Here is a 27987-nt window from a genome sequence, read left to right on the forward strand (position 1 = left end):
GTCTGTTTACTCTTGGATCTCTCTCATTTTTCCCATGCTCTGCTTAATGTGGCAGGGACCTACCTACATTTCCCAGACTCCCTTGCATCTGACTATGGTATAGCACCAGCCAAGGGACAACACTGGCAGAAGAGAGCAGGATAGAAGGAGAAAAGCCTATCTATTTCTCTCTGTCTCTGTCTCCTTTGGGTGGCATCTATAGCAGCGACTGGAACTCCACTCTCTGTTATCCCAGCTCATGCCAGGTAACTCATGCCAGGTGCTAGCTCTTTCTGGACCTACAATTTTTCCTCCAGCCCTAGAAGTGCTATTGCCTTCATTAAAAAAAAAATAGGTTTCCTCACTTTCCCTTCTGTGCTCCTCAGCTCTTTTATCACCTACATGTCGAATACCCTGTGTTGAATTCCCACTGTTTGAAATACCTAGAATAGTAGTTTCTATTTTCCTAATTGGACCCTGACTACTGATAAAATGTGTATGTGTGCATGCATGTGTGCCTGTGTATGATATAAGTGAATTTGTATAAAATATTATATAAGCACACATGTGTGTGTGTGTGGCTGTGTGTATTCATGGGTGGGTATATAATTCATACAAAAGGAATATTGAGGGATAGGTTTTCCAAGGGAGAATAGAGGGGGGCTTTCAATTTTCTCTCTCTATTTATTTATTTTCTTTTAATTAGATTTTACGACAAGCAACTTTGTAGTTTTAAAACATATAGTTCGTTTTGAATGACTCAAAGTTTCCTAAGTAACTGTCTGCCCATCTGGCAGCAGCTTTAACGTCCTCACAGTTTTACATAGAAAGTATACTAGTATAGTTGCAGTGACTTTATCTATCCACACCTCTAGATAATCCCTCTCCTTAAACAATGTGAGAAATGTATATCTACTTGGATCAACAAAAATATTTCAGGTTTCATATTCTTGTGGCAGATTCTATTTTGTTTGGTGTGATCCAGCATGTTCTATTTCCTCAACATTCACACAGGATATAAAATCACTATATTTCCATCTGATGTCAATATATTCATTCTGCAACTGCTATATCCCATGTTATATGGTTCAAAATGAATGTGAGGAAAGTATGAGAATGCTGTGTTGGTGGGCTTGCCATTTTGTTAGTGCTAAAATTTGTCAACTGCTAATTTTCTAAGGAATAAGATTAAAAGGTGCTCTTAAATTCAGAAACATGAAGGAAGGGCTATAAAATTATATTGTTGCTCTGACATATTTATAATTCTTAATAGCCCAATAGAGTTTGACAGACTTTATATCAGGATTTCGTTTTCTATCAAAATCCCAGCAATATTCTGGTGATAAGAGTTTAGTGGGTTTATGGAGAAAGAAATACTTGTTTAAGTGACTTTCATCATGCCACACTGCTTCAATGTTATTCCTCTTGTCAATCATGATTCCTTTGAAGCACTCCCTAGCAATATTGAGAACCTGAATGGGAGTGCCACCAAATACAGCAGCATGGTAATAAAAATCTCCCTGACCAATAGGTATATACGCTTCCGATAACTGACTTCTCTCATAAGGTACCTCCATAGGATTTGCATTATACCAATAAGCATGTAATTGAGCTACTGACTCCCCCAGAGTCTCCAATCCATATTTTCTTAAGAAGATTTGATCCACGTCCATGCAGAAGAGGAAGTCAACTTCATATTGGATGTGATTTACAACATGTTCACTGATAGTCTTCATGCGCATCATACTGACATCTTGCCATCTCCTCTCTCGCTTAATTTCAAAAACTTTCATGGTATGGAGGGGACTCAGCTGTATCCATGGCATGTGGGAGAAGTCATCTGTCAGGACATAAATTATGACTTTCTGGCCAACCATAAAATGTTTATCAGCAGATGCTATAAATCTTCTCAAATAGCGCTCAAGGTATCTGTGAAGTAAATAAGAAATGATTAAGTTGCTCTTCTTATGTTTTAGTGGGACACATCCTATTTAAACTATACTGACTGTAGTTAATCCAAAAATGCTACTAAGCAACCAAATATTCAATATGCTTCTTGAGGTGTATTTAAGTAGTATAAAATAAAGTGAAATTATCTGCCTTTACTCTCCCTGATGGGGGTCTATGGATCATAGGAGAGAAGAGGAGTTCTTCACGAGAGGGAATGAAACTTGAGTGAGATCAGGAAGCTGCACAGAGCCCAGTGCAAGATGAGAGCTAGTATTCAGGGTGATCAGAATGATGGGAACTTGCTTTGGAGGTTTCAGGCAAGAAAGGTCTTGGGTCATTGCAAGAGCAGTTATTGACATCTGTGGCTTGCTTTATGAGTAGTCAATTATGCATAAACGATCAGAGCGGGTATGATCAGTTCCCCACTTACCTGCACTGTCTTTCTTATTGTGCCTTATGGCCTTTAGTATGGTGGTAAACTTGCTGGATTAGGAAACAAAACTTTCTCATTTCCAGTCTCTCAAGCCAGTAAAAGATGCTCAGAGTAATAAATGGCCCCAGGTAAATTCAAAAAAGGAAAGGTAATCCTATGTGGCTCAGCTTCAAATAATGTGTATGTAATCATTAAAAATGAGTTCTGGATGTTGATCTAAGTGTTAAGAAATACAGCAGATGGGGTCAGGAGAAAACTAAAATTATTAGGTAAATTATGAAAAATATCACTTAAAGGATTCTACTGAGCTGGAAGCTAGTGACTCCAAAGAAATCCAATTTATCTACATTTCTTTTATGGTTAATGCTTTTGTCATGTTTCAGAAATGTTTGCCTCCTCAAGGTAGTGCATATTCTCCTACATTTTCTTCTAGTAGCTTTGTTTTGTCTTTCACATTTAAGTCTATCATTCATTTGAATTAATATTTGTGTATGGTGTGTTATAGGGCTGTTTTGCATTGGTCTCAGCCTATTGATATTGATGCTATTGGCTAGGAATGCCTGGGGACGCTCACCTGGGCTCCTACTACTTGTGGTGAGACCCCCACAGACCTTTCTCCTCTGCCAGACTCAGTGTTGTGGCTGGACTGTCCCTTGTGGGTCATCTTATGGTTTGCAAGATGCACCTCAGGCACAACCATTAGGGAACTCTGAAAAAATGAGGTTTATTACTCACAAGTCCAGGAGGGTATGGCATACTGGGGCCACATAACAAGGTGACAGGAAGAGAGAGAGAGAGAGGACTTGAGAGTTCTGTTTTATTGGGGTGGAGGGTGGGGTGTCTAGGGTTTCACCAGTTCACTCTTTATTGGCAAATTTAAAAGATAAGAGCGGAAATTAAAGCATGGGAAAGGTTACCCAGGGCTTTCTAAAAGGGGAACTTCATGGATGGGGTGGCCTGACTCTTTATCTAGTGGTTTAGCTAGTAACTGTGTCCACAGCTGGCAACATGTTTATTCAAGATGGATGTCTTTGAAATAGATTCCTGGGCAATTAAAAGCTTCATGTCAGGCATTTACAATCAAACAAGCTTATTGTGAGGGACTTACGCTACAATGGGAAACAATTTTTTTTTCAATTTTTAAAAACTTTCTATTTTGGAATGATATTAGATTTATAGTGAAGTTGCGAATATATTATAGAGAGTTCCCGTATCCATCTCCCCACCTTCCCCTAATGCTACTATCTTATGTAACCATGGTACATTTGTCAAAGCTAGAAAATTATCAGTGGTAAAATACTATTAACTAAGCCACAGGTTTTATTGGGATTTCACCAGTTTTCCCCCTAATGGCCTTTGTAGTTTCCAGGATCCAATCCAGGACACACATTGCATTTAGTCATTATGTCTCCTTATTCTCCTCTAGCCTGTGTCAGTTCCTCTCCTTGTTGTTCATGACCCTGATCATTTTGAAAAGAGCCCTGATCAAGTATTCTGCAGAATGGCTGCAATGTGGGTTTTTCTGAAGTTTTCTTAGGTAAAGTTAATTTTAATACAGTCACTTTTATCAGTCTTTTCCTTTATGATTAGTATTTCCTGTGTCTTGATTAAGAAATCCTTTCCTAGCCTGAGTTCCTGAAGACATACTATAGTTTTTCCTTTTGCTTTTGGTCTTTAAACTACTTGGGAATTAATGTTTGTATACACTTGTATATGGTATGCTATAGGGGTACAATTTCAATCTTCTCATGTTGACATTGACTTTCTCCAGCATCATTTATGGAAGTCTTTCCCTAGAGATCTACAATATCATTGCTAATAAATAGAAAGGCTTTAACATTTGCATGGGGCTTTCTGTTTTGTTATATTGACTTATTTGTTTATCCCTGTATCAAATATTTATATCTAAATGCTCCATAAAGATACTTTCAATCTATCCTCCTGTTTTCAGCTCCACCTATACCCCTAGTTTCAGACAAACTTGATGTCACTAATTCCTGAGACTTTCAGGGGCTCTTTAACACACAGAGGAGGTTTTATGGCGAAGTTAATGAGGCTTTGGTTTCAGTGCCTCTTCACTTACATAGGACCCTTCCAAGACTCAGTGCGTTCTATTGAGGGGATTGGGAAAGAAGCAGAAGCTCCATATGTGTCCTGAAGGTAGGAGCACTTCCCCAGCATGGGGTCACTCTCTATGCCCTGTTACAGATCCTGGGGAAGCAACTGGGAGGGATAAGAATGGGTCTGGGGAAGAGGTACACAGGAAGCTTCTTCTGCAATTATTCCTCCCTCCCTTCCTTCCTCTTCCTTTACATTTTTTTTCTTTTTTAAGAATAAATTACGATCAGTATTTAATAATGAGTTACAATAAAGTTGATAAACTATAATTTTAATGGGTCATATGTACATTGTTCAACTTTACTCAATACTTTGTTGTACTTTCTATATATGATTTTGGTATCAGGGCAGCACTTGCTTCATTAAATGGATTGGGAAGTGTTTCCCTCTTCTTTTATTTTCCAAAAGATTGTGTATTATTGATGTTAATTCTTCTTTAAATATTTGGTATAATTCTCCAGTGAAACCATCTGGGCCTGGAGACTTTGGGAGTCTTTATAATTATGAATTCTATTTCCTCAATAGCTATAGGGCTATTCAAATGATCTATTTCATGTTGGGTGAGTTGTGGCAATTAGTACTTGTCAAGGTCCGTTTCATCTAAGGTGTCACATATATGTGTGTAGAGCATTTTGTAGTATTCCCTGATTATCCTTTTGATGTCTGCAAGGTCTGAGGTGACATACCCTGTTTCCTTCCTGATATTGGTAATTTGTGTCATTTTCTTTCTGTGCCAGACTTTCTGGATAGTTGTGAATTTTATTGATTTTTTCCAAAGAACCAGCTTTTTGTTTCATTGATTTTTCTCTATTGCTTTTCTGCTTTCAATTTCATGGATTTCTGCTCTCATCTTTATTATTTTCTTTCTTCTTCTTGCTTTGGCTTTATTTTACTCTACTTTTTGCCAATTCTTGAGGTGGGATTAATGATAATCTCCCATTTTCTAGAATAAAAAGCCTGACTATAAAGGAAATTTGGCATTACCTACCTTCCCACAGCAAACACAGTCAACCCCACTGTAATTTTATGATTTGCATAATAATTTTCCAATATTCTTTCATTGTAAGTGCCATCCCACACAACCGGAGCTGACCAGTTGGTAGTAGTCAAGTTTTTGGATGCACTGTGAGAAAGATATAAGAGTTATGAACAAAACACCTTTTAGTAAAACTGCAGTAGATGTTACTAATATATAAAGCCTGTGTCTGATTGCAGCATTTTCTAACTCCTAAACCAAAGCCTTGATGGTTATGATAAACTAGAGAAACAACTTATCAGAAATGGCCAGTCATTAGAAAAGTACACATACAGATTAGTTATACTATGATTCCAAGACATTTGAGGTTACATAGTTGAAATGTCGCCCAAAGTCTAAAGTAATGATTTCCCTTATATTTGGACAAGATCTTCTGGTCTTAGCTTTTTGACATTGGTTATTTTCAGATACCATATTTTGAAAATTTAACATCCCAGTTTTCATAATCTAAAATGCTGCCAGTGCTAATATTACTGCATACCGCCAGAATCAACTTTGTCAGAATTCTGGAAGATAGACAAAGGTTTAAAGGAACCAAGCAAAAGTTAAATGAAGAAAAGGATGACTCAACAGGGTAGGAGTAGGAAAGCTTTATGGTATTTTAACTTAGCCTTGCACCAACTCCCTCCCCAGTGTGGCACTGGTATTGAAAACAGCAAGATGTGTTCTCAGTGTGGTAATCTGATTCTGGAGGGAGAAGTGGATCTGATTCCCAAGGAACTGTGTTTGTCCATTTTACCCATCTGAGAGTTCCTGGAAGGACTGACTCATAGTGCTTTCCTTTGTGTCACTTAACTCAGCACTCTCCCAGAATGGAAAAGTGGCTAAGCAGAGGGTGTTCCTTGAAAAGATTTTAAAAAGGAACACGTCCCTTTCACCTGAGGCAAAAGATTATAAGAGATTCCAAAAAAGTTGGAATAAACACTAAATATGATGAAAGCCTGGGAGGAAAAGTTTGAAAGAGGGTTTTTTTTTTAGAAAGTAAGGGCTTTGACAAGATCCTGTGTATAACAAGGAATTGAGAAATCCATACACATGCTCAGGGTAGGATGCATGCTCAGAAAAGATCTGTGAAGATCCTCAGCTTTCACCGCTGGGTGATATGTAGGCTCAGTGCAAGCCGGAAGTGAAGGCTAAGGCAGAGTTGTAAATAGCTGGGCTGTGTTGAAGGAGGACCCAAACACAGAGCCAATCCTCAAAGACTATGAGAGGTTTTTACTTTTTCTTTTCTTTTCTTCTGCTTTGGTTCTCCTCCTTCTCCTTCTTTTCCTCCTTCTCCTTCTCTCTCTTCCTCTTCTTCCTGTTCATCCTTTTCTTCCTCTTTCTCTTCCTCTTCTTCTCCCTCTTCTCCTCTTCTTCTCCTTCTTCTGCCTTCCAACAACCCCTCACCCCCTCAACCTCTGGCTCTAGGCATTTAAGGGAATCTCTGTCAAGCCACTAGCTGACCACAAACTAAATTAACAGAGGCCTCTTAGAACAAACAACAAAGAATACAGACTTTTAGAAAAGTCACTAAACAAACAGCTACAACCCATAGCAAGCAAGAACAACTCTGAGGAGGCAAAAGAATCCGATTTCCAGAATGACCGCATTGTAATATACAAAACCTCTAGTTTTCTACCAAACATTATGAGGCATGCAAAGAAACAAGAACATGTCACAGGAGAAAAAATAACAAAAACTGTACCTGGGGAAGCCCAGACATTGGACTTACTAGACAAAGACTTTAAATCAACCATTTTAAATATGCTGAAAGAGAAAAAGGAAAACATGGACAGAGAACTAAAGGTAATCAGGAGAACACTATCTCAGCAAAAAGAGAATATCCATAAAGAGAGAGAAATTATAAAAAGAAACCATACAGAAAGTCTGGAGCTGAGAAGTATAATAGCTGGAATGAAAAAACTCACTATAAGATCTCAGCAGCAGATGTGAGCAGACAGAAGAAAGAATCAAACATAGACATAACACTTTAACCAAAAAATAATGGGGCCAGCCCTGGTGGCCTAGTGGTTGTTTGGCATACTCTGTTTCGGCAGCTGGGGTTTGGTTTCTGGGTGTGGACCTATACCACTTATCTGTCAGTGACCATGCTTGGTGGCGGCTCTCATACGAAAAGAGGAAGATTGGCAGTGGATGTTAGGTCAGGGTGAATCTTCCTCAGCAAAAATAAATAAAGAAAGAATTTATTCCTCTCAAATACACATGGAACATTCTCCAGGATAGATTATATGTTAGGCCATAAAACAAATTTCAGTAAACTTAAAATGATTGGAAACATACAAACTATCTTTTCCATTGACAATGGAATGAAATTAGAAATCATTAACTGAAGTAAATCTGGAAAATTCACAAATATGTGGAAATTAAACCACACGCTCTTAACCAATGGGTCAAAGAAAAATCACAAGGGAAATTAGAAAATACATTGTGATGAATAAAAGTGAAAATACAACATACCAAGACTTAACGAGATGCAGTGAGAAGCAGTACTCAGAAGGAGACGTATGGGTGTAAACATCTATATTAAAAAAGAAGAAATATCTCATACCAATAACCTAATCTTCTACCTTAAGGAACTAGGAAAAAAAGGAACAAACTAAACCCAAAGCAAGCAGAGGAAAGAAATAATAAAGATTGGAATAGAGACAACTGACATAGATAAAAAGATAAAATAGAATCAACGAAACCAAAAGTTGGTTGTTTGAAAAGATCAGAAAAATTGATAAACCTTTAATTAGACTGACCAAGAGCAAAACAGAGATGACTCAAATTATCAGGAATGGAAATGGGAACATTACTACAGACATTACAGATATAAAAAGGTTTATAAGAGAATACAATGAACAACTATACACCAACACATTAGATAAGCTAGATGAAATGGACAAATTCCTAATAATACACAAACTACCAAAACTGGTTTAAGGAAAAATAGAAAATCTTAATAGACCTATAACAAGTAAAGAGATTCTATTGGTAATACAAAATCTTCCAAAAAAGAAAAACCCAGGTCCAGATGGCTTCACTGGTGAATTCTACCAAACATTTAAAGAATTAATGCCAATAATTCTCAAAGAATTATTTCTTCCAAAGAAATAGAAGAGGAGGGACCACTTTCTAACTCATTCTATGAGGCCAGTATTACTCTGATGCCAAAGCCAGACAAAGAGTTCTCAAGAAAAGAACACTATAGACCCGATATTCATTATGAATATAGGTGCCAAAATCCTCAACAAAATATTAGCAAACTGAATCTGGCAGCATATGAAAATCCCACCGTGACCAAGTGGAATTTATTCCAGGAATGCAAGGCTGGTTAAACATACAAATATCAATCAACGTAAAACACCATGTTAGTAAAATGAAAGAAAAAACACATAATCTTTTCTTTTTTTAAAGATTGGCACCTGAGCTAACATCTGTTGCCAATCTTTTTCTGTTTTTCTTCTTCTCCTGAAAGCGCCCCAGTACATAGTTGTATATTCTGGTTGTAAATATTCTGGTTATGCTATGTGGGACACTGCCTCAGCATGGCCTGATGAGCAGTGCCTTGTCCACACCTGGGATTCAAACTGGTGAAACCGCAGGCCACTGAAGTGGAGTGTGTGAACTTCACCACTCGGCCTTGGGGCCAGCCCCCACATGATCATTTTAATTGATACAGGAAAGGTCTTTGACAAAATCCCACACTCTTTCACCATAAAAATACCCAATAAACTAGAAATAGAAGGGAACTTCCTCAGCATGATAAAGGGCATGTATGTAAAACCCACAGCTGACATCATACTTATTGTTGAGAGACTAAAGGTTTTCCCCTGAAATCAGGAACAAGACAAGGATGTCTGTTTTATGCACTTCCATTCAACATTGTACTGGAAGTTTAGCCAGAGCAATTAGGCAAGAAAAAGAAATGAAAGACATCCAAATTGGAAATGAAGAAGTAAAACTATCTCTACTAGCAGAGAGAATTCTAAGAAATCTACAAAAAAATTATTAGAACTAATAAATATTTCAGGTACAAGATCAATGTGTAAAACTCATTTGTGTTTTCATACACTAGAAATGAACAATCCAAAAGTGAAATTAAGAAAACAATTTCATTTACAATAGGATCAAAAATAATAAAGCATTTAGGAACAACTGTAACCAAGGATGTACAAGATTTCTACAATGAAAACTATAAAACATTGTTGAAAGAGATTAAAGAAGGCCTAAATAAATGGAAAGACATCCCACATTTATGGATTGGAAGGCTTAATATTGTTAAGATGACAAGACATCCCAAAGTGATCTACAGATTCAATGAAATTCTTACCTGTAGTGGGTTGAATAGTGCCCCCCAAAATTCAAATCCACTTGAAACTTCAGAATGTTACCTTATTTGGAAATAATGTGTTTTCAGATGTAATTAATTATGATGAGGTCATTCTGAATTAGGTTTGGCCCTAAATCCAATGACAAGTGTCCTTATGAGAAGATAAAAGGACACACAGAGCAGAGACACAGAGAAGAAGGCCACGTGAAGACAGAGGCAGAGATTGGAGTTATGCTACCACAAATGAAGGAACGCTTGGGGGCACCAGAAGCTGGAAGAGGCAGGAAGAATTCTTCCCTAGAGCTTTTAGAGGGAGCATGGCCCTGCTGACATTTTTATTTTGGATTTCTGGACTCTCGAACTGTAAGGAAATACATTTCTATTGTTTTAAGACACTCAGTTTTTGGTAACTAATACATTATCAATTTTCCAACTGCCTTTATTTATTTATTTATTTATTTTGCAAAAATGGAAGTTGAGCCTAAAATTCATAAAGAATTGCAGGAGATCCCAATCAACCAAAATAATCTTGACAAAGAACAAAGTTGGAGGTCTCACTTCCTGATTTTAAAATTTACTACAAAAAGATGGAGTGACGTCAGCATTATGGCAGAGTGAGCTTTCTCGGTAATCTCCCCCCTCCACCACACAAGGAAAAAGACATTCATACTCCAACAGAGGACATCCAAACACAACACAAAAGACATCTGAGAGACCCACACTGCCAGACAATGGAGGGTGGGGAGGCAGGAGCCCCCCTCGGAGGAGGGGCGGGGTAAGAGAAAACCTCACTCCCTCCCCAAAAGACTGAGATCTAGGACCACCAGTGGCCTCTGAGACGGAAGGAACGGGAGAGGGGACGTTCGTTCGTGGGAACATCAAAGATCCCTGAGGGCCCTTGCAGTCTAGGGGAAAGCTCCTACTGAGGTGAAAGCTAACGCAGGGGTGACCTAATCAAGCCAACACCCTAGGAAAGCAGATAGCAAGGGCAAAGCGAGAAAAGGCCACGAGCATGCAGAGGAAAGCAACCCTCCCCCACACCTGTCCAGTGTCAGCTCTAGTGCCTGTGATCTCAGTGGAATGCAGAAGGCTCAGAATATGCGGCTTTTGACCACCACCCAGTGGCCATAGGCAGTAACTGCGACCAAATAATACCACGATGCACAAAAACAGAGGCACGCCCTCTAGCAGTATCAAAAATTATATTAAATCTCCAAACCAGAGAGAAAATGACAGGTACCAAGAAATCAGTCCTGAGGACACAGAAATGTGTAACCTAAATGACAGAGAATTCAAAATAGCTATCATCAAAAAACTCAACGAGTTAAAAGAGAATGTAGAGAAACAATTCAACGACTTCAGGAGCTACTTCACAAAAGAGATTGAAACTATAAATAAGAATCAATAAAAATATTGGCAATGGAAGAGAGATAAAACAAAATATGGATTCTGTGAATGTTCAAGTGGATGTCATAGAGGAACAAATCAGCATAATCAAGGATAGTCATGTTGAAATGCTCCAGATAGAGGAGGAGAGAGAACTAAGACTATAAAGAGATAAAGCCTCTGAGAAATATCCAACTCAATTAGGAAATGCAACATAAGAATTATAGGTATTCAAGAGGGAGAAGACAGGGAGAATGGAGCAGAAAACTTGTTCAAAGAAATAATATAGAACTTCCGAAACCTAGGAAGGAGATGGAAATCCATGTGGAAGAGTCTATCAGATCTCCTAAATATGTCAATGTGAAAAGACCTACTGGAAGGCATATAGTAGTGAAACTGGCAAAAGTGAATGACAAAGAAAGAATACTAAGGGCAGCAAGGCAGAAGAAAATAAGCTACAAAGGAACCCCCATCAAGCTTTCAGCGGATTTCTCTGTAGAAACCTAAGAGGCCAGACAAGACTGGACTGACATATTCAAATCTTTGAAAGACAAAAACTTTCAGCCAAGAATACTCTATCCAGTGAAAATATCCTTCAGGTATGATGTAGAAACAAAAACTTTCCCAGACAAACATAAGCTAAGCGAGATCATAGCCGCAAGACCCTCCCTACAGGAAACCCTCATGAAGGAGCTCATACCCAAAAAGAAAAAAGGGAGAAAGGGGTTACAAAGCACAGAGTAGGGAGATAAATAGGTAGACAAAATCAGAAAATCATAGCTATACAACAGAACAGGTTAGCAAATACTAAAGAATAGCATTAAAGATAAAGGAAAGGAAAACACCCAAACCAAACATAATCTTGTCATTTTAATCACAAACTCACAACACAAGATGAAATAAGATGTCAGCAAAACAACTTAGGAGGGGAAGACGAAAGGGACTGAATCGGTTTGGTCTAAGGAAATAAGAGGCCATCAGAAAATGGACTGTGTTATCTATGAGATTTTGAATACAAATCTCATGGTAACCACTAAACAGAAAAGCAGAATAGAGACACAAATAATAAATAAGGAGAAAATGAAGAAACACAACATAAAAAAATACACAACTCAATTGGTAGACCAAAATACACAGTACGGGAAACAAAGGAAATGCAAGAGAACTGGAAAATGAGTGATAAAATGGCAGCATTAAGCCCTCATATATTGATAATCACCCTAAACATAAATGGATTGAATTTTCCAATAAAAAGACACAGAGTAGTAAGATGGATTAAAGAACAAGACCCAACAATATGCTGCCTCCAGAAAAGACATCTCAGCTCCAACAACAAACACAGGCTCAGAGTGAAGGGATGGAAGACAATACCCAAAACTAATGGCAAATAAAAGAAAGCAGGTGTCACAATGCTTATATCAGACAAAGCAAACTTTAAGGTAAGACAGGTAAAGAGAGACAAAGAGGGGCAGTATATAATGATCAAAGGGACACGCCATCAAGAAGAAATAACACTTATAAATATCTGTGCACTCAACACAGGAGAACAAAGTACATAAAGAAACTATTAACAAACCTAAAAGAAGATATTAATAATAATGCAATAATAGTGGGGACCTCAACACTGCACTCGCATCAATGGATAGACGATCCAGACAGAAAATCAACAAGGAAACAGTGGAATTAAATGAAAAGCTAGACCAGTTGGGCTTAATAAACATATATTGAACACTCCATCCAAAAACAGCAGAATACACATTCTTCTCAAGGGCACACAGAACATTCTCAAGCATAGACAATATGTTGGGAAACAAGGCAAGCCTCAATAAATTTAAGAAGATTGAAATAATAAGAAGCATCTTTTCCAATCACAATGCTATGAAGCTAGAAATTAATTACAAGAAAAAGGCTGAGAAAGGGACAAAGATGTGGAGACTAAACAGCATGCTACTGAACAAACAATGAATCACTGAAGAAATTAAAGGAGAAATCAAAAAATATCTGTAGACAAATGAAAATGAAAACATACCATACCAACCCATGAGAGGCATCAAAAGCCATATTAAGAGGGAAATTCATTGCAATACAGGCTCACCTTAACAAATAAAAAAAAATCCCAAATAAGCAACCTCAAACTACACCTAACTGAATTAGAAAAAGAAGAACAAACAAAGCCCAAAGTCAGCAGAAGGAGAGAAATAATAAAAATCAGAGCAGAAATAAATTCTATTGAAACAAAAAAAGGCAGTAGAAAGGATCAATGAAACAAAGAGCTGGTTCTTTGAGAAGATAAACAAAATTAATAAACCCCTAGCCAGACTTACAAAGGAAAAAAGAGAGAAAGCTCAGATAAATAAAATTAGAAATGAAAGAGAAGAAATAACAGTGGATACCACAGAAATACAATAGATCATAAGAGAATACTACGAAAAGCTATATGCCAACAAAATGGACAATCTGGAAGAAACAGATAAATTCTTAGACTCTTACAACCTCCCAAAGCAGAAGCAATAATAGATAATCTGAATAGACCAATGACAAGTAAAGCGATTGAAACAGTAATCAAAAGCATCCCAAAAAATAAAACCCCAGGACCAGATTGCTTCCCCGAAGAGGATTTAATACCTACCCTTCTCAAGCTATTCCAAAAAATTAGGGAATATGGAATGCTTCCTAACACATTCTATGAGGCCAACATCACTCTGATACCAAAGTCTGACGAGGACAACAAAAAAAGGAAAACTACAGGCCAATATTGCTGATGAACATAGACGCAAAAATCCTCAGCAACATATCGGCAACCCAAATACAGCAGTACATCAAAAAGATCATACATCATAACCAAGTGGGATTTATACCAGGGACACAGGGATGGTTCAACACCTGCAAATCAATCAATGTGATACACCACATTAACAAAATGAGGAGTGAAAACCACATGATCATCTCAGTGGATGCAGAGAAAGCATTTGACAAGATCCAACAGCCTTTTATGATTAAAAAAAAAAAACCCCTCTTAACAAAATGGGGATAGAATGAAATTACCTCAATATAATAAAGGTCATATATGACAAACCCACAGCCAATATCATACTCAATGGGGAAAAACTGAACGCCATCCCTCTGAGAACAGGAACAAGACAAGGATGCCCATTATCACCACTCTTATTCAACATAGTACTGGAGGTTTTGGCCAGAGCAATTAGGCAAGAGAAAGCAATAAAAGGAATCCCAATACGTAGTGAAGAAGTGAAACTCTTGCTGTTTGCAGACAACATGATCTTATATATAGAAAACCCTAAAGAATCCATTGGAAAACTAATAGAAATTATTAACAACGTTAGTAAAGTTGCAGGGAACAAAACCAACTTACAAAAATCAGTTGCATTTCTATACCCTAGTAATGAACTTACAGAAAGAGAATTGAAGAATACAATTCCATTTACAATTGCAACAAAAAGAATAAATTATCTAGGAATAAATTTTACCAAGGAGGTGAAGGACTTATACCATGAAAACTATAAGACATTATTGAAAGAAATAGATGATGACATAAAGAGAAGGAAAGAGATTCCCTGCACATGGATTGGAAGAATAAACATAGTTAAAATGTCCATACTACCCAAAGCAATCTACAGATTCAATGCAATCTCAATCAGAATTCCAGTGACATTCTTCACAGAAATGGAACAAAGAATCCTAAAATTCATATGGGGCAACCAAAGACCCTGAATTGCTAAGGCAATCCTGAGAAAAAAGAACAAAGCTGGAGGCATCACGATCCCTTACTTCAAAATGTACTACAAAGCCACAGTAATCGAAACAGCATAGTACTGGTACAAAAACAGGCACACAGATCAATGGAACGGAACTGAAAGCCCAGAAATAAAACCGCACATCTACGGACAGCTAATCTTTGACAAAGGTGCCAAGAACATACAATGGAGAAAAGATAGTCTCTTCAATAAATGGTGTTGGGAAAATTGGATAGCCACATGCAAAAGAATGAATGTAGACCATTATCTCACACCATACACAAAAATAAACTCAAAATGGATCAAAGATTTGAAGATAAGTCCTGAAACCATAAAACTCCTGGAAGATAATATAGGTAGTACACTCTTTGACATTGAACTAAAAAGGATCTTTTCAAATATCATGTCTTCTCAGACAAGGGAAACAAAAGAAAAAATAAACAACTGAGACTTCATGAGACTAAAGAGCTTCTGCAAGGCAAAAGAAACTAGGATCAAAACAAAAAGACAACCCACCAATTGGGAGAAAATATTTGTAAATCATGTATCTGACAAAGGGTTAATCTCCATAATATATAAGGAACACATACAACTTAACAACAAGAAAACAAACAGCCAGATCAAAAAATGGGCAGACAATATGAACAGACATTATTCCAAAGAAGATATACAAATGGCCATTAAACAGATGAAAAGATGTTCAACATCACTAATCATCAGGGAAACGCAAATCAAAACTACACTAACATACCACCAGACACCTGTTAAAATGGCTATAATCACTAAGACTAAAAATAACAAATGTTGGACAGGGTGTGGAGAAAAGGGAACCCTCATGTACTGCTGGTGGGAATGCAAACTGGTGCAACAACTATGGAAAACAGTACGGAGATTCCTCAAAAAACTAAAAATAGAAATACCACATGACCCACCTATCCTAGTACTGTGTTTCTACCCAAACAAGGTGAAATCAACAATCCAAAGTAACATATGTACCCCTATGTTCATTTCAGGACTATTCACAATAGCCGAGACATAGAAACAATCCAAGTGGCCATCAACCGATGACTGGATAAAGCAGAAGTGGTATGTATATACAATGGAATACTACTCAGCCATAAAAAAGACAAAATCATCCCATTTGCAACAACATGGATGGACTCAGAGGGAATTATGCTAAGCGAAATAAATCAGACTGAGAAAGAAAAACACCATGTGATTTCACTCATATGTGGAATAAAAACAAACATATGGACAAAGAAATAGTTCAGTGGCAGTGGTTACCAGGGGAAGGAGGGTGGGGGGTGAGCACAGCGTGTGAAAGGGAACACTTATGTGGTGACAGACAAGAAATAATATACAACTGAAATTTCACAAGGCTGTAAACTATTATGAACTCAATAAAAAAACTTACTACAAAGATACAGTAATCAAAACAGTGTGGCATTGGCATAAGGGTGTACATAGAGATCAATGGAATAGAAATGAATCTGTAATAAACTCATATGACTATGATCAATTGATTTTAAATGAAGGTGTTAAGACCAGTCAATGGGGAAAGAACATCTTTTCAACAAATTGTGCTGGGACAACTGAATATCCATGACTATTCATGAAAAAAAAATGAAGTTGTACTCCTATCTCACACCATATACAAAAATTAACTCAAAATGTATCAAAGACCTAATGTAAGAACACAAATTATAAAACTCTTAGAAGAAAACTGCAGTAAATTTTCAGGATCTTGGATTTGGTAATGATTTCTTAGATATGACACCAAAAGCACAGGCATCAAAGGAAAAAAATAGATAAATTGGAATTCGTCAAAAAACAAAATTTTGCACATCAAAGGACACTAACACGAAAGTGAAAAGACAACCCACAGAATGGGAGGAAATATTTTAAATCATATATAAGAGTCTCATATCTAGAATATATAAAGAACTTTTATAACACAACATTAAAAAGTCAAACAACCCAATTTAACAATGAGCAAAGGATTTGAATAGACATTTCTATCTATATGCAAATGGCCAATAAGCACATGAAAAGATGCTTAACATCATTAGTCATTAGAAAAATGCAAATCAAAACTACAATGAGATACCATTTCCCACACTCTAGGATGGCCATAATAAAAACAAAACCCCCCAAAACATAAAGTAACACGTGTTGGAAAGGATGTGGAGAAATTCAAACCCTCGTACACTGTTGGTGGGAATGTAAATTGGTACAGCTGCCATGGAAAACAGTTTGATGGTTCTTCAAAAAGTTCCACATAGAATTACTATGTGACCCAGTAATTCCACTGATAGCCAAGAGAATTAAAAACACTCACTTAAATTAAAACCTGTGCAAGAATGTTCACAGCACCATTAGTCATAATAGACAAAAAGTGGAAACAACCCACTGTCCATTAACTGATCAATACAATATGTCCACAAAATGGAGTATTATTCAGCTACAAAAGGGGATAAAGTACTGATATGTGCTACAACATAGATGAACCTTGAAAACATGCTAAATGAAGGAAGCCAGACATAAAAGGCCACATGTTAAACTCCTTTCATATGAAATGTCCAGAATAGGCAAATCCAGAGAGACAGGAAGCAGATGAGTGTTTTTCAGGGACTGGGCAGAGGGGAATGAGGAGTCAGGGCTTAATGGGTACAGGGTTTCTTTTTGGTGTGATGGGGATATTCTGGAATTGGATAGTGGTGATATTTGCACAACATTGTGAAGATACTAAAAGCCACTGAATTGTACATTTTAAAATAGTCAAAATGGTGAATTTCATATTATGTGAATTTTATGTTAATAAAAAAATAGTAAACCACAGAGGCGAATATTCCATAATATATAAATAATGATGAGATTGTATCAAGAAGATAAAGAGAACCTCTTCATATCTATAAGAAAAAGAAAGACAATCCAATGGGGTGGCGGGGAGATATGAACCGGCATTTTACAAAAGTGAATATCCAAGTGGCCAATATTCATATGAAAAGGTGTTCAACCTTAATGGTCATCAAGGAAAAAAGATGAAAAATGCAATGGGAACTGAAGTGCTCTTGGAAGAAAAAGATTCTACTAACTATTTCAAACCCTGTTATGGACTGAATTGTGTCTCTCCCAAATTCATGTTGAAGCCCTAATCCCCAGTGTGACTATTTGGAGACAGGGCCTTTAGAGAGGTAATTAAGTTTAAATGAGGTCATACAGATGGGGTCCTAATCCAATAGGACTGGTGTCCTTATAAGAAGAGAAAGAGACACCAGGAATGCATGCACACAGAGAAAAGGCCATGTGAGGACACAGCAAGAAGACAGCCACCTGCAAGTCAAGGAGAGAGGCCTTGGGAGAAACCAAACTTACTGACACCCTGATCTTTGACTTCCAGCCTTCAGAAGTGGGAGCAAATAAATTCCTGTTGTTTAAGCCAAAAAAACCCACAATGCTATGGGAACTGGATTTCATCAGTAGCCTATTTGGAGTCTATTTAAATGATGATATGGTTCTCTTCTTTGTTCAGTTGTTGGGATGAATCATCACCTTGAATTATGAAGACATGCCTTGCTTGTCTTGTTAGGGGGATTCTGTGTCAGTTATTAAGCTCTTGTCTTTCACAACTAAACCCACCACACTGTACTCTGCACTATTATGCTGAGCTGGACTCTGCAAACCACATCTCTCCTTTGACAGTGGGCACCCATTTTATAAAGTGTAATCAAAGTGCTCGCCAACCTTTGGAATGCCAGTTGTGGTATTGTTGTCATCTATTAGCTTCTATTGAGCAATCTATGGATCCACCTCACATGTGTTAGATTGGGAATTCTCACCTGGGAAGAAACCAGTCTGACAGCTTTAATTCTTCTGATTGAGTATCCACAGACCTATAGGAAAAATAATGCAGTCAGACTATATCTACTAGAGTTTGAGATAATCCAATGTCTATGAAATCATGGGCTGTTTTATAATAAGATGTAAAATGCAAAATAAGTATGAAGCATTAAGAAAAACGATGATGAACTTTGACGGTAGTGGTATGGAAAATTCATGATTCCCAGCCTCAACTTAACTCTCTGTGCTGCCCAGAAATCTTTGCGTTTCCACAGTTCTCATTTCCCTTCTTCTAAAAAATAGCAGCCATCAGTGAAATCTCCCGCAACTTTCTACCACCTCACCTCCAAATTTACCTATAACGCTGAATTTTTTTGCTTCAATCACAATGGAACTATATTCCTACTTTTGTCAAAAGTTAGCCTTAAATACCCTATCTGCTCAGGAGCCTTGGTTTGATAATTATTCTCAGAATCATTTCTCTTAGGCCTTCTGTTTGATCAATTGATGCTCTTCTGGGCATTTCCCTGTGGCTTCAGATTTTTACGTCCAACTAGTCTTCTCCCAGGAATTTAAGACTCGTATATCCAACTGTGTTCTGAAGCCTTCTATTTGAAGTTTGCACAGATACCACACAGTGAAGATGTTTCCTGTTACAGTCTGTGTCTCTTCCCCGAAGTAGGTCCTCTTCATAGGTTGCCTTATCTCACGGGATCTGCTTGCATTGGCAAGGTAGAAATATGAGAGTCATTCTGCACTGACAGCACTCCCAAATCCCAACATCACATGCATCATTAAACCCCGCTGGTTTTACCTCCAAAACAGCTCCCAAATCCAGCCCCTATCTCCCTTCCCTGCCGCCACAGGACTTCCAGTCACCTTCATCTCTTGTCTGGGCTCCTGCAAGAGCCTCCTAATTGGTCTCACTCTTTGTTCACTTTAAAAAAGACTTAGTAGTATGAAAAATTTCAAAGGTACACAAATGTAAAGAAAATAATATAATGAACCTCCATATTCCCCTCCCCCCAGAATTAGCAACATGCTACCCTTTCTGCCTGTCTCTGCATTGCCCCTTTTCAACCCATTCTCCACATTTCCACTCTGCTTCCAGTGTTATGTTTCTGAAGCTCCAGTGTTAGCACGTCATTATTCTGTTTAACAGTGTGCAGTGGCTTCCCGCTGTCCTAAGGGTCGTGTCCACATTCCTTATATGGGCATAATATTCTGCATGATCTGACCCTTCACACTGTTCCAGCCACTCCTACCTAGCCCCACGCTTATAGTTTTCCAGGTTCCCTGGCCATTTTTTATTTCCTTAAACATGCCACAACTTCAACCACCTAATTCCCACATAGCCTTCAGGTCTCACTTTAAGTATTCCTTCCTAAGGGAAGTAGTCCCTAATCTGCTAGATGAGGTTGAATTCCCTTTGTTAATAGCTAATACATATTAACTACTTTCCTAAGGATCATCTAATTTAATCCACAGAGCACTCCTATGAGATAGGTACTATTCTTATTAATATTTTCCCATTTTACTAGATAAGGAAACTGAGGCACAAAGAGCTTTTATTGTGTTGCCCATCGTCACACAGTAGGTGGAAAGACAAGCAGGTGTACCTGAGTCCTTACTCCTCCGCCTTGTGATGTACTCTAATGGCACCCTGGCTAGGACACCTCTGGAGAGCTGATCCCAGGCTGAGCTAATGAGGGGATTGGGCAGCTCTGGAGCTGAGTTGTATGTCATAAGACTGTCTTTGTGCCTATGTACACAGACAGGAGTAACTGCAGTGTCAGGTGTGACTGAGATGTGGCATTCTACCCGGGCCCCCACTTCCATTGACAGCGATGAGTCTAGATGACAAGTATTAGTATGTTAAGGCTATAGAGTTCCAATGCTAAGGAGGACTAATGTTACTAAGAGAACGATTGTTAGATTGTATTACATTGACTACTTTTTTGCCAGAAAACATGTAAATCCATTCCTTCTCCCAGCCTCTGCTGCAGCAGTCTTATCTTGAATGTTCCCACCTTTGCCTTGGGCTTTCCTGCTGTTTTCAGGTGGTTGAAAGTTACTGTCCCCTGTTAGCCATGGCCATATAGAGAGGAAACATACTCTGCCCAGTACATAACAACCTTCTTGTTTCATTATTTTCAAGCATAGCACAGCTCGCCCAAGTATGGAGTCATGGTCTTAGTGGGGGTGTTGTAAATCATAGAACCGTCAGAGAGACAAGGCCCCTGAAAGCAACAAGCATCAGAAAGGGAAGTTGCTTTCACTGTACTATGTGGGTTCCCATGACTATAGGGAGAAACAGAAGAACATTTTATGATTTGGGATCTTGCACAATCTTTGGGGAAGTTTTTCTGTCTACACACATTCTGATGGCATGATTTTGTAGGTGGCATGTGGTTAATAAGTTTCTTAAGAGTCTTTTAGCAAAGACTTTACTCCTGTGTGTTTGCCCAGAGCCTTAAAAGGCCCACGGGCCCTGGAAGCTGGGTTCTGGCTCCTGTAACACGTTCCCCTAACCAGATCCCACTCCTCTATCAGAGATGGCACTCTGCCAGTCTGCTCTTTCTTTGACTCCTAGTACTCTGACCTTAAACAAATTTCTCTCTGACAAGCATCTGTAAAATTGCTTTGGTTTACTCTGCCTGCAGGAACTAAGGACTCACATGTACTCTATTGCCCTCCAATCAGGTTTGTTCTCAGGAAGGGATCATAACATATTTGTAAATAAAGACTTACCAGCACCGATACACCCTCTGTAGTTTCTTTGGGCTTAGGATAAATGAAAAGCATTATATTAGTTTTAAACTTATATAAAGAATTCCCACATTTAAGATGACTAGAGTTATATTCCATCAATCCATTCATTTTATTCCCTAATATTTAATGAACAGGTAATGTTGTGGAGGGAAAGTTTGTGTCCCCCTCAAATTCATATGTTGAAATCCTAACCCCTAATATGTTGGTATTAGGAGGTGGGACCTTTGGGAATGATTAAGTCATGAGGTTGGAGCCATCCTGAATGGGATTAACACCTTATAAAAGAGATCACAGGGCCAGCCTGGTGGCTTAGTGGTTAAGTGTGCACGTTCCACTTTGGCAGCCCAGGGTTCGCCGGTTCGGATCCCGGGTGTGGACATGGCACCACTTGGCAAGCCATGCTATGGCAGGCATCCTACATATAAAGAAGAGGAAGATGGGCTTGGATGTTAGCTCAGGGCCAGTCTTCCTCAGCAAAAAGAGGAGGATCGGCAGCAGTTAGTTCAGGGCTAATCTTCCTCAAAAAAAAAAAAAGAGATCCCAGAAAGCTCCCTTGCCTCTTCTGTCATGTGAAGACACAGTGAGAAGATGGCCATCTATGAACCAGGAGGCTTCACCAGACGCCAGATCTGCCAATGCCTTGATCTTGGACTTCCCATCCTCCAGAATTATGAGAAATAAATGGTGTTCATAATCCAACGAGTCTATGGTATTTCGATATAGCATTTCAAACAGACTATGACACATGCTATGTGCCGAGCACATTGTTGGTTATAGAGATACAGTAATGAATATGATAAAAAATCACTGCAGTTAAGGACCTCATATGCTATATCTTAAAACAAAAAACGAAAGACGATGAATTCTATGAGGTAGAAATGAAAGAGAAGCTTACTTAATATCATTATAACAATGAAATTAACTAATTGCCAATGAAATCTTTCTATTTGTCTCAAATATGTGGAGGGCGAATACATATATAGTGCCTGAAGCCACCAATATTAGGAACGTTTCTTAAAGAAGATGCCACCTATTTAAAAATGGCAGTTTCTCTGTAACATTTTCTAACATTACACTGCCATAATTACAAGGTTACTGTCTTGGTAGCTTCACATTGCTTCTCCTCACACACATGGGCCTACAAAAACTATACTTAGCTTTGATCCCATTAGAAACAAAGAATTTTTATGCTGAACCATAAAAATTTATGCTGATATATTTGGGTATCATTTGAGTATATTTGGGTCGATACATTTGATGCTGATTTATTCAAGCCTATCACCTTTCCGACATACCAGATCCTTACCAAACGCCAGAATAAAATATTCATTAATTTTTTTAAAGTTACCTGATATGACACTTTCTATGTAAGGCCCATAGAAACAATGAAAGCAATAACAGTTTAATTGTTTTTCTTTTGTATCTCATTCTTTTCTGAGAGGAAAAAAGAAACAGATAAAAGTAGATTAAATAAAGTACAACGTATACAAAGTAAGAAGTGTTGAATCCTGCCTCCCCATGACTTAAACTAGATGATTTAATAGATATTCGCTAGGATTGAAGGCACTTTTGGTCCTTGGATGTCTCTCTATATGAAAACAGGGTTGAGGTGGTGGAGACACTGTTTATTTGAGCTATCTTCCCAAAGTCTTAGGACTCACGTGGTCTGAGCTGACCTTGACACAAGATGTCTCACAACCTTAATTTGTCTTTTCTAAGTACAAAGGGCTTTCCTTACCCAAACAAAAAATACAAATACCACTTCCCAGTCTAACTCACAGGGTGAGGTGTCAGAGAAAAGAGATAATTATGAACATACTTAAAGAATTGAATAGTTATGAAGGAACTTATTATTCTTAATTAAATAATATTATGCAGTTGCTCACTCCATGAAAGACGATATGACTGATAAGAGCATAAAATATATGTCCCTTCTCAAATGTATTTGAACATAAAATTGACTCAGAGCACTAACTGGAGGCTAAAGTATAATTTTTAGATTATTTGTGCATTGACCTTGGAATTTTAGCCATCAGGTTTATAAAACTCCTTTGTGGTATTTAATCTGTGCAATATGAAATTGTCTGTGTGCAGAAAAGGAATTGGATGTGGCTCAATTTTGATGAAATTCAGGACAAACTCTTACCTCTCGTTTTCCTAAGATCAGATAAGAATTTTATACAGCTTCTATCCTTGGAGATTTAACATTCATGGTACAGTGGTTTGGGAAGACGTGGAGAATCTCAAGAGGGCAGACAGTTTTCAAGCAGAACATTTTGAGACCTTTGAAAAATCAAGAAGCAGATAACCTAGTGTTGGTTCTATGGCACTCTCTGGTTTGTGTGTTTATCACTTCAGGCTTCTGTGAATGATGTCATCAGATTCTCTTTTGATGATGAAAGAACTAGATACTTGCTATCATAACAATACATATGCCACTAGCTTCTCTTTGTCATTACCAGAGGACTAGATTTTGTCCCATTTAAAAAAAAAATAGAGCCATTTAAATTCCTTTCTTGAGGATTTTTTTCAAGGTTTATAATCCTTTTCTTTTTTTTTTTTTTTTTTTTGGTGAGGAAGATTGTGCCTGAGCTAAAATCTGTTGCTAATCTTCCTCTCTTTGCTTGAGGAAGATTGTTACTGAGCTAACATCTGTAGCAATCTTCCTCTATTTTGTATGTGGGATGCCACCATAGCATGGCTTGATGAGCTGTGTGCAGGTCCACGCCTGGGATCTGAACCTGTGAACCCCGGGCTGCTGAAGCGGAGCATGCAAACCCAACCACTCCACCACTAGGCCAGCTGTATAATACATTTTTAATTGAAGTATAATTTATATAAATTAAAACACATGCAATTAGGTGTATAGTTCATTGAGTTTGTTACCCATGTGCATATGTGTGTAAAACCGACTCTGATTAAGATATGGAACATTTCCATGACTCCAGTAACTTTTCTTGTGCCCCTTGAGTTACACTCTTTGCATTTGGCTTTTTTCACTCCAAGGTTTTGCAGCTCACTCAAGTTGTTGTGTTTCTCACACCATACAAAAAGTTAATTCAAAATGACTTATAGGGGGCCAGCCCGGTGGCTCAGAGGTTAAGTTTGCACATTCCGCTTTGGCAGCCTGGGGTTCACCGGTTCAGATCCCGGGTGCGGACATGGCACTGCTTGGCAAAGCCATGCTGTAGTAGGCGTCCCACATATAGAGGAAGATGGGCACTGATGTTAGCTCAGGGTCAGTCTTCCTCAGCAAAAATGAGGAAGATCGGCAGCAGATGTTGGCTCAGAGCTAATCTTCCTCAAAAAAAAAAAAACAAAAAACAAAACCAAAATGAATTATAGATCTAAGCATAAAAGCTAAAGTCACAAGCTTTTAGACAAAAACATAGGAGGATATCTTTGTAACTTAGGGGTAAGATAAAGGTCTCTTAGGTAACAGAAAACAACTAAAAAATGATAAATTATACATCATCAAAACTAGAAAACTTTGGTTCATCAAAAGACACCTTTAAAAAAAATGAATAAGTAAGCCATTACTATTCACCAAAGATTTTCAGTTACCTGAAATGATACATACCATACATGATCCATACAGGAAATAAAATCCATATCCATGTTAGAAATTTCCTATTGATTTCCATTCTTCCTAGAAAGAAAAAGGGAGATAATGAAGGAGGATAATTAAAATAAACTAATACAGAATTAGAGTCTGTTTTAGGTCACAGTAGAGTGGATTACACCAGACTAATGCTCTCATAGATGACAGTCATAAGCTCTGGATGAAATTTTTTAAAAAAAAGGTTAAATAAAACTATTTGAAGGCCAAGGAGAGGGACCAAAAACAGGCTGTCTTTGAAGGTGGGAAGTGTGTTGGGTAAAATTCACGTTCATACAGCTTTTCCTTTGAGGTTATCCCCCAATTCACACAGAGCTGGGTGACTAGAACTCACATAGAAATACTGGAGGAGTCAGAGGATGGAGTTGGTAGGTATAAAGGAGGCTGAAAAGTAATAGAGAAAATCCCAGAAAGATGGAGACACAGAGTGGGGTACCCCAAATCATCATAGAAACTCTGACCAAAACCTTGGATAACAACATGCAGAGCAAAGACTGAAGTTTCCTCAGGAAACAGCAACTTCTGAAAGGCTGTAAAAATGGAGCGATATCAGCTGATGCCCCCTACAGGAGAAATGGGGGTTGGAATTTGAGTCCAGCCCAGTTAACTATCTGTTCATACAAAAATCAGCACTTTTCAGAGGAAAATAAGAGAATCCATAGACTCTACAACATGTCATCCATAACGTCAGGGATTCATTTTGAAAAGTTACTAGACATGCAGAGAAACAGGAATATGTGACCCACAGTGAAGAGCAATGAACCCCAATGTAACTCAGATGTTGGAAGTGGTAAACAAGGACTTTAAAGCACCTATTATAAAAACGTTAGGATTTAATGTAGAACTTGGTCAAAATGAAGGAACAGATAGGAATTCTCAGCAAGGAAAGGGAAGCTATTAAAAAATGGACATTCTAGAACTTTAGCTATATTTGAAATGAAAATGTTAGTAGATGGGCTTACAAACAGATTGAATACTGTAGAAGAAAAGGTCAGTGAAATGAAAGACAGATCAAGGTTATGTGAAAAAGAGAGGAAATAAAAATCTATTTACATTTAAACTGTAATCAGAAGCTACCTCAGCCACCCACATGTGGAAGTTTCTACACTCTCTCCTGTTGACAGTCTCTCCAAGTTGGGGGCCTTCTGGAGGAGGGAAAATGTAGGGGCACCCAAGGGATGTAACACTCCCTTAGACAAATAAGGTGGTGAGGCATGAACAGGCATAATAATATTTTTAAATCCGTTTTAAAGCCCATCTACTTTCAGGAAATGTTTGAGATGGCTTATGGTTAAGAAGGTATGGTTACAATAAACAGAGAAACAATATGCAAGAATAAAAAAAAAGGAATAGAAAGAGAAACACTTATTTAGTCACTCAGGTATGTATTTTCACATGATCTTGGTCATCCCACCCACTCCATGAGAATAAAGATTTTACATTTATTTTTATTTACATTTAAAGTAATTACTGATAAGGAAGGACTTATCTCTGTCATTTTGCTATTTGTTTTCTATATGCCGTATAGCTTTTTTCATCCTTTATTTCCTGCATTACTGTCTTCTTTTGTGCTTAGTTGACATTTTTGTAGTGAAATATTTAAATTCCTGTCTTGAGGCCAGCCCTGTGGCATGGTGGTTAGGTTCAGCGTGTTTTGCTTCGGCAGCCTGGGTTTGTGGGTTTGGATCCTGGGTGTGGAGCTACACCACTCATCAGCTGCACTGTGGCAGCAACCCACAGAAAAAAGTAGAGGAGGATTGGCACAGATGTTAGCTCAAGGTTAATTGTCCTCAGCAAAAAATGAGAAAGATTAGCAACAGATGCTAGTGTGGATCTAATCTTCCTCAGCAAAAAAAAAAAAAAAAAAAATCCAGTCTCATTTCCTTTTGTGCATATTCTTCTTCTTCTTTTTTTTTTTTTGAGGAAGATTAGCCCTGAGCTAACATCTGCTGCCAATCCTCATCTTTTTTTTTTTCCTGAGGAAGACTGGCCCTGAGCTAACATCCATGCCCATCTTCCTCCACTTTATATGTGGGACGCCTACCACTGCATGGCTTGCCATGCAGTGCCATGTCTGCACCTGGGATCCGAACTGGTGAACCCCAGGCCACCGAAGCAGAACATGCACACTTAACCACTGTGCCACTGGGCCAGCCCCCTTTTGTATATTCTATCGCTGTTTTCTTTGTGGTTATCATGGGAATTTCATTTATTATCCTGAAGTTATAACACTCAAATTAGAATTTATACCAGCTTAACTTCAATAACATACCAAAACTCTGTTCCTTTACAGCTGCAACCCCACCTCTTTTGGTTAGTCATGTTGCAAAAGTACCTCTGTATACATTGTGTGCCCAAAAACATAAACTAATAACTCTTTTAAATGCATTGATCTCTTAAACATGTGGAAGACAAAATTTGAAGTTACAAAGCAGAGTTATAATAGTATTAGCTTTTAGGCTAGTAATTTTTTTAAAAAATGTATTAGTCTCTTAAATAATGTAGGAAAAAAAGTGGAGTTACAAACCGTTGTTACAATACTAGCTTTAATAATTGCTCATTTATTTACTTTCATTAAGATCTTTATTTCTCCATATTGTTTTGACTTACTGTCAAATATCTTTTCATTTCACCCTGCAAGACTCCCTTCTGGCCTCCAAAGTTTCTGAGGAGAAATTGCCTGTAATCTTATTTGCAACAGTGTATAGGATGAGTCACTTCCCTCTTGCTGCTTTCAAGATTCTCTCTTTGTCTCTATCTTTGTTTTTCAAAAGTTTGTTT

General features: G+C 37.9%; 1 protein-coding gene across 2 annotated transcripts; it reads right to left on the reverse strand.

Annotated features, from left to right (window-relative positions):
- Positions 1-649: 649 nt before the first annotated feature.
- LOC103555498 (N-acetyllactosaminide alpha-1,3-galactosyltransferase-like) lies at positions 650-27950 on the reverse strand. Of its 2 annotated transcripts, XM_008527093.2 has the most exons (8): positions 27817-27950; positions 25168-25236; positions 23734-23870; positions 22936-23021; positions 21567-21599; positions 18815-18868; positions 5469-5603; positions 650-1908 (listed from the first exon to the last, which is right to left on the reverse strand). In XM_008527093.2, the coding sequence occupies exons 4-8, from the start codon at positions 23013-23015 to the stop codon at positions 1215-1217; spliced, it is 996 nt and encodes a 331-aa protein (XP_008525315.1). In that variant the 5' UTR covers positions 23016-23021; positions 23734-23870; positions 25168-25236; positions 27817-27950; the 3' UTR covers positions 650-1214. The 2 variants fall into 2 exon arrangements, 1 of the variants encoding a protein (XP_008525315.1); XR_011533702.1 differs by lacking the exons at positions 25168-25236; positions 27817-27950 and adding an exon at positions 2937-3071 and having other exon boundaries at positions 23734-23963.
- Positions 27951-27987: the final 37 nt, after the last annotated feature.

This window comes from Equus przewalskii, chromosome 26 (genome assembly GCF_037783145.1).
Source record: "Equus przewalskii isolate Varuska chromosome 26, EquPr2, whole genome shotgun sequence".
In the NCBI taxonomy this organism is placed as follows: domain Eukaryota; kingdom Metazoa; phylum Chordata; class Mammalia; order Perissodactyla; family Equidae; genus Equus; species Equus przewalskii.

Coding starts and splice junctions, on each gene's coding strand:
- LOC103555498 (XM_008527093.2), bottom strand. CDS start 23,015: ATGAGATACAAAAGAAAAACAATTAAACTGTTATTGCTTTCATTGTTT. Junction 21,600..22,935: donor CATAGAAAGTGTCATATCAG/GTAACTTTAAAA, acceptor ATTTATCCTAAG/CCCAAAGAAACTACAGAGGG. Junction 1,909..5,468: donor ACTGTGTTTGCTGTGGGAAG/GTAGGTAATGCC, acceptor TTTACTTCACAG/ATACCTTGAGCGCTATTTGA.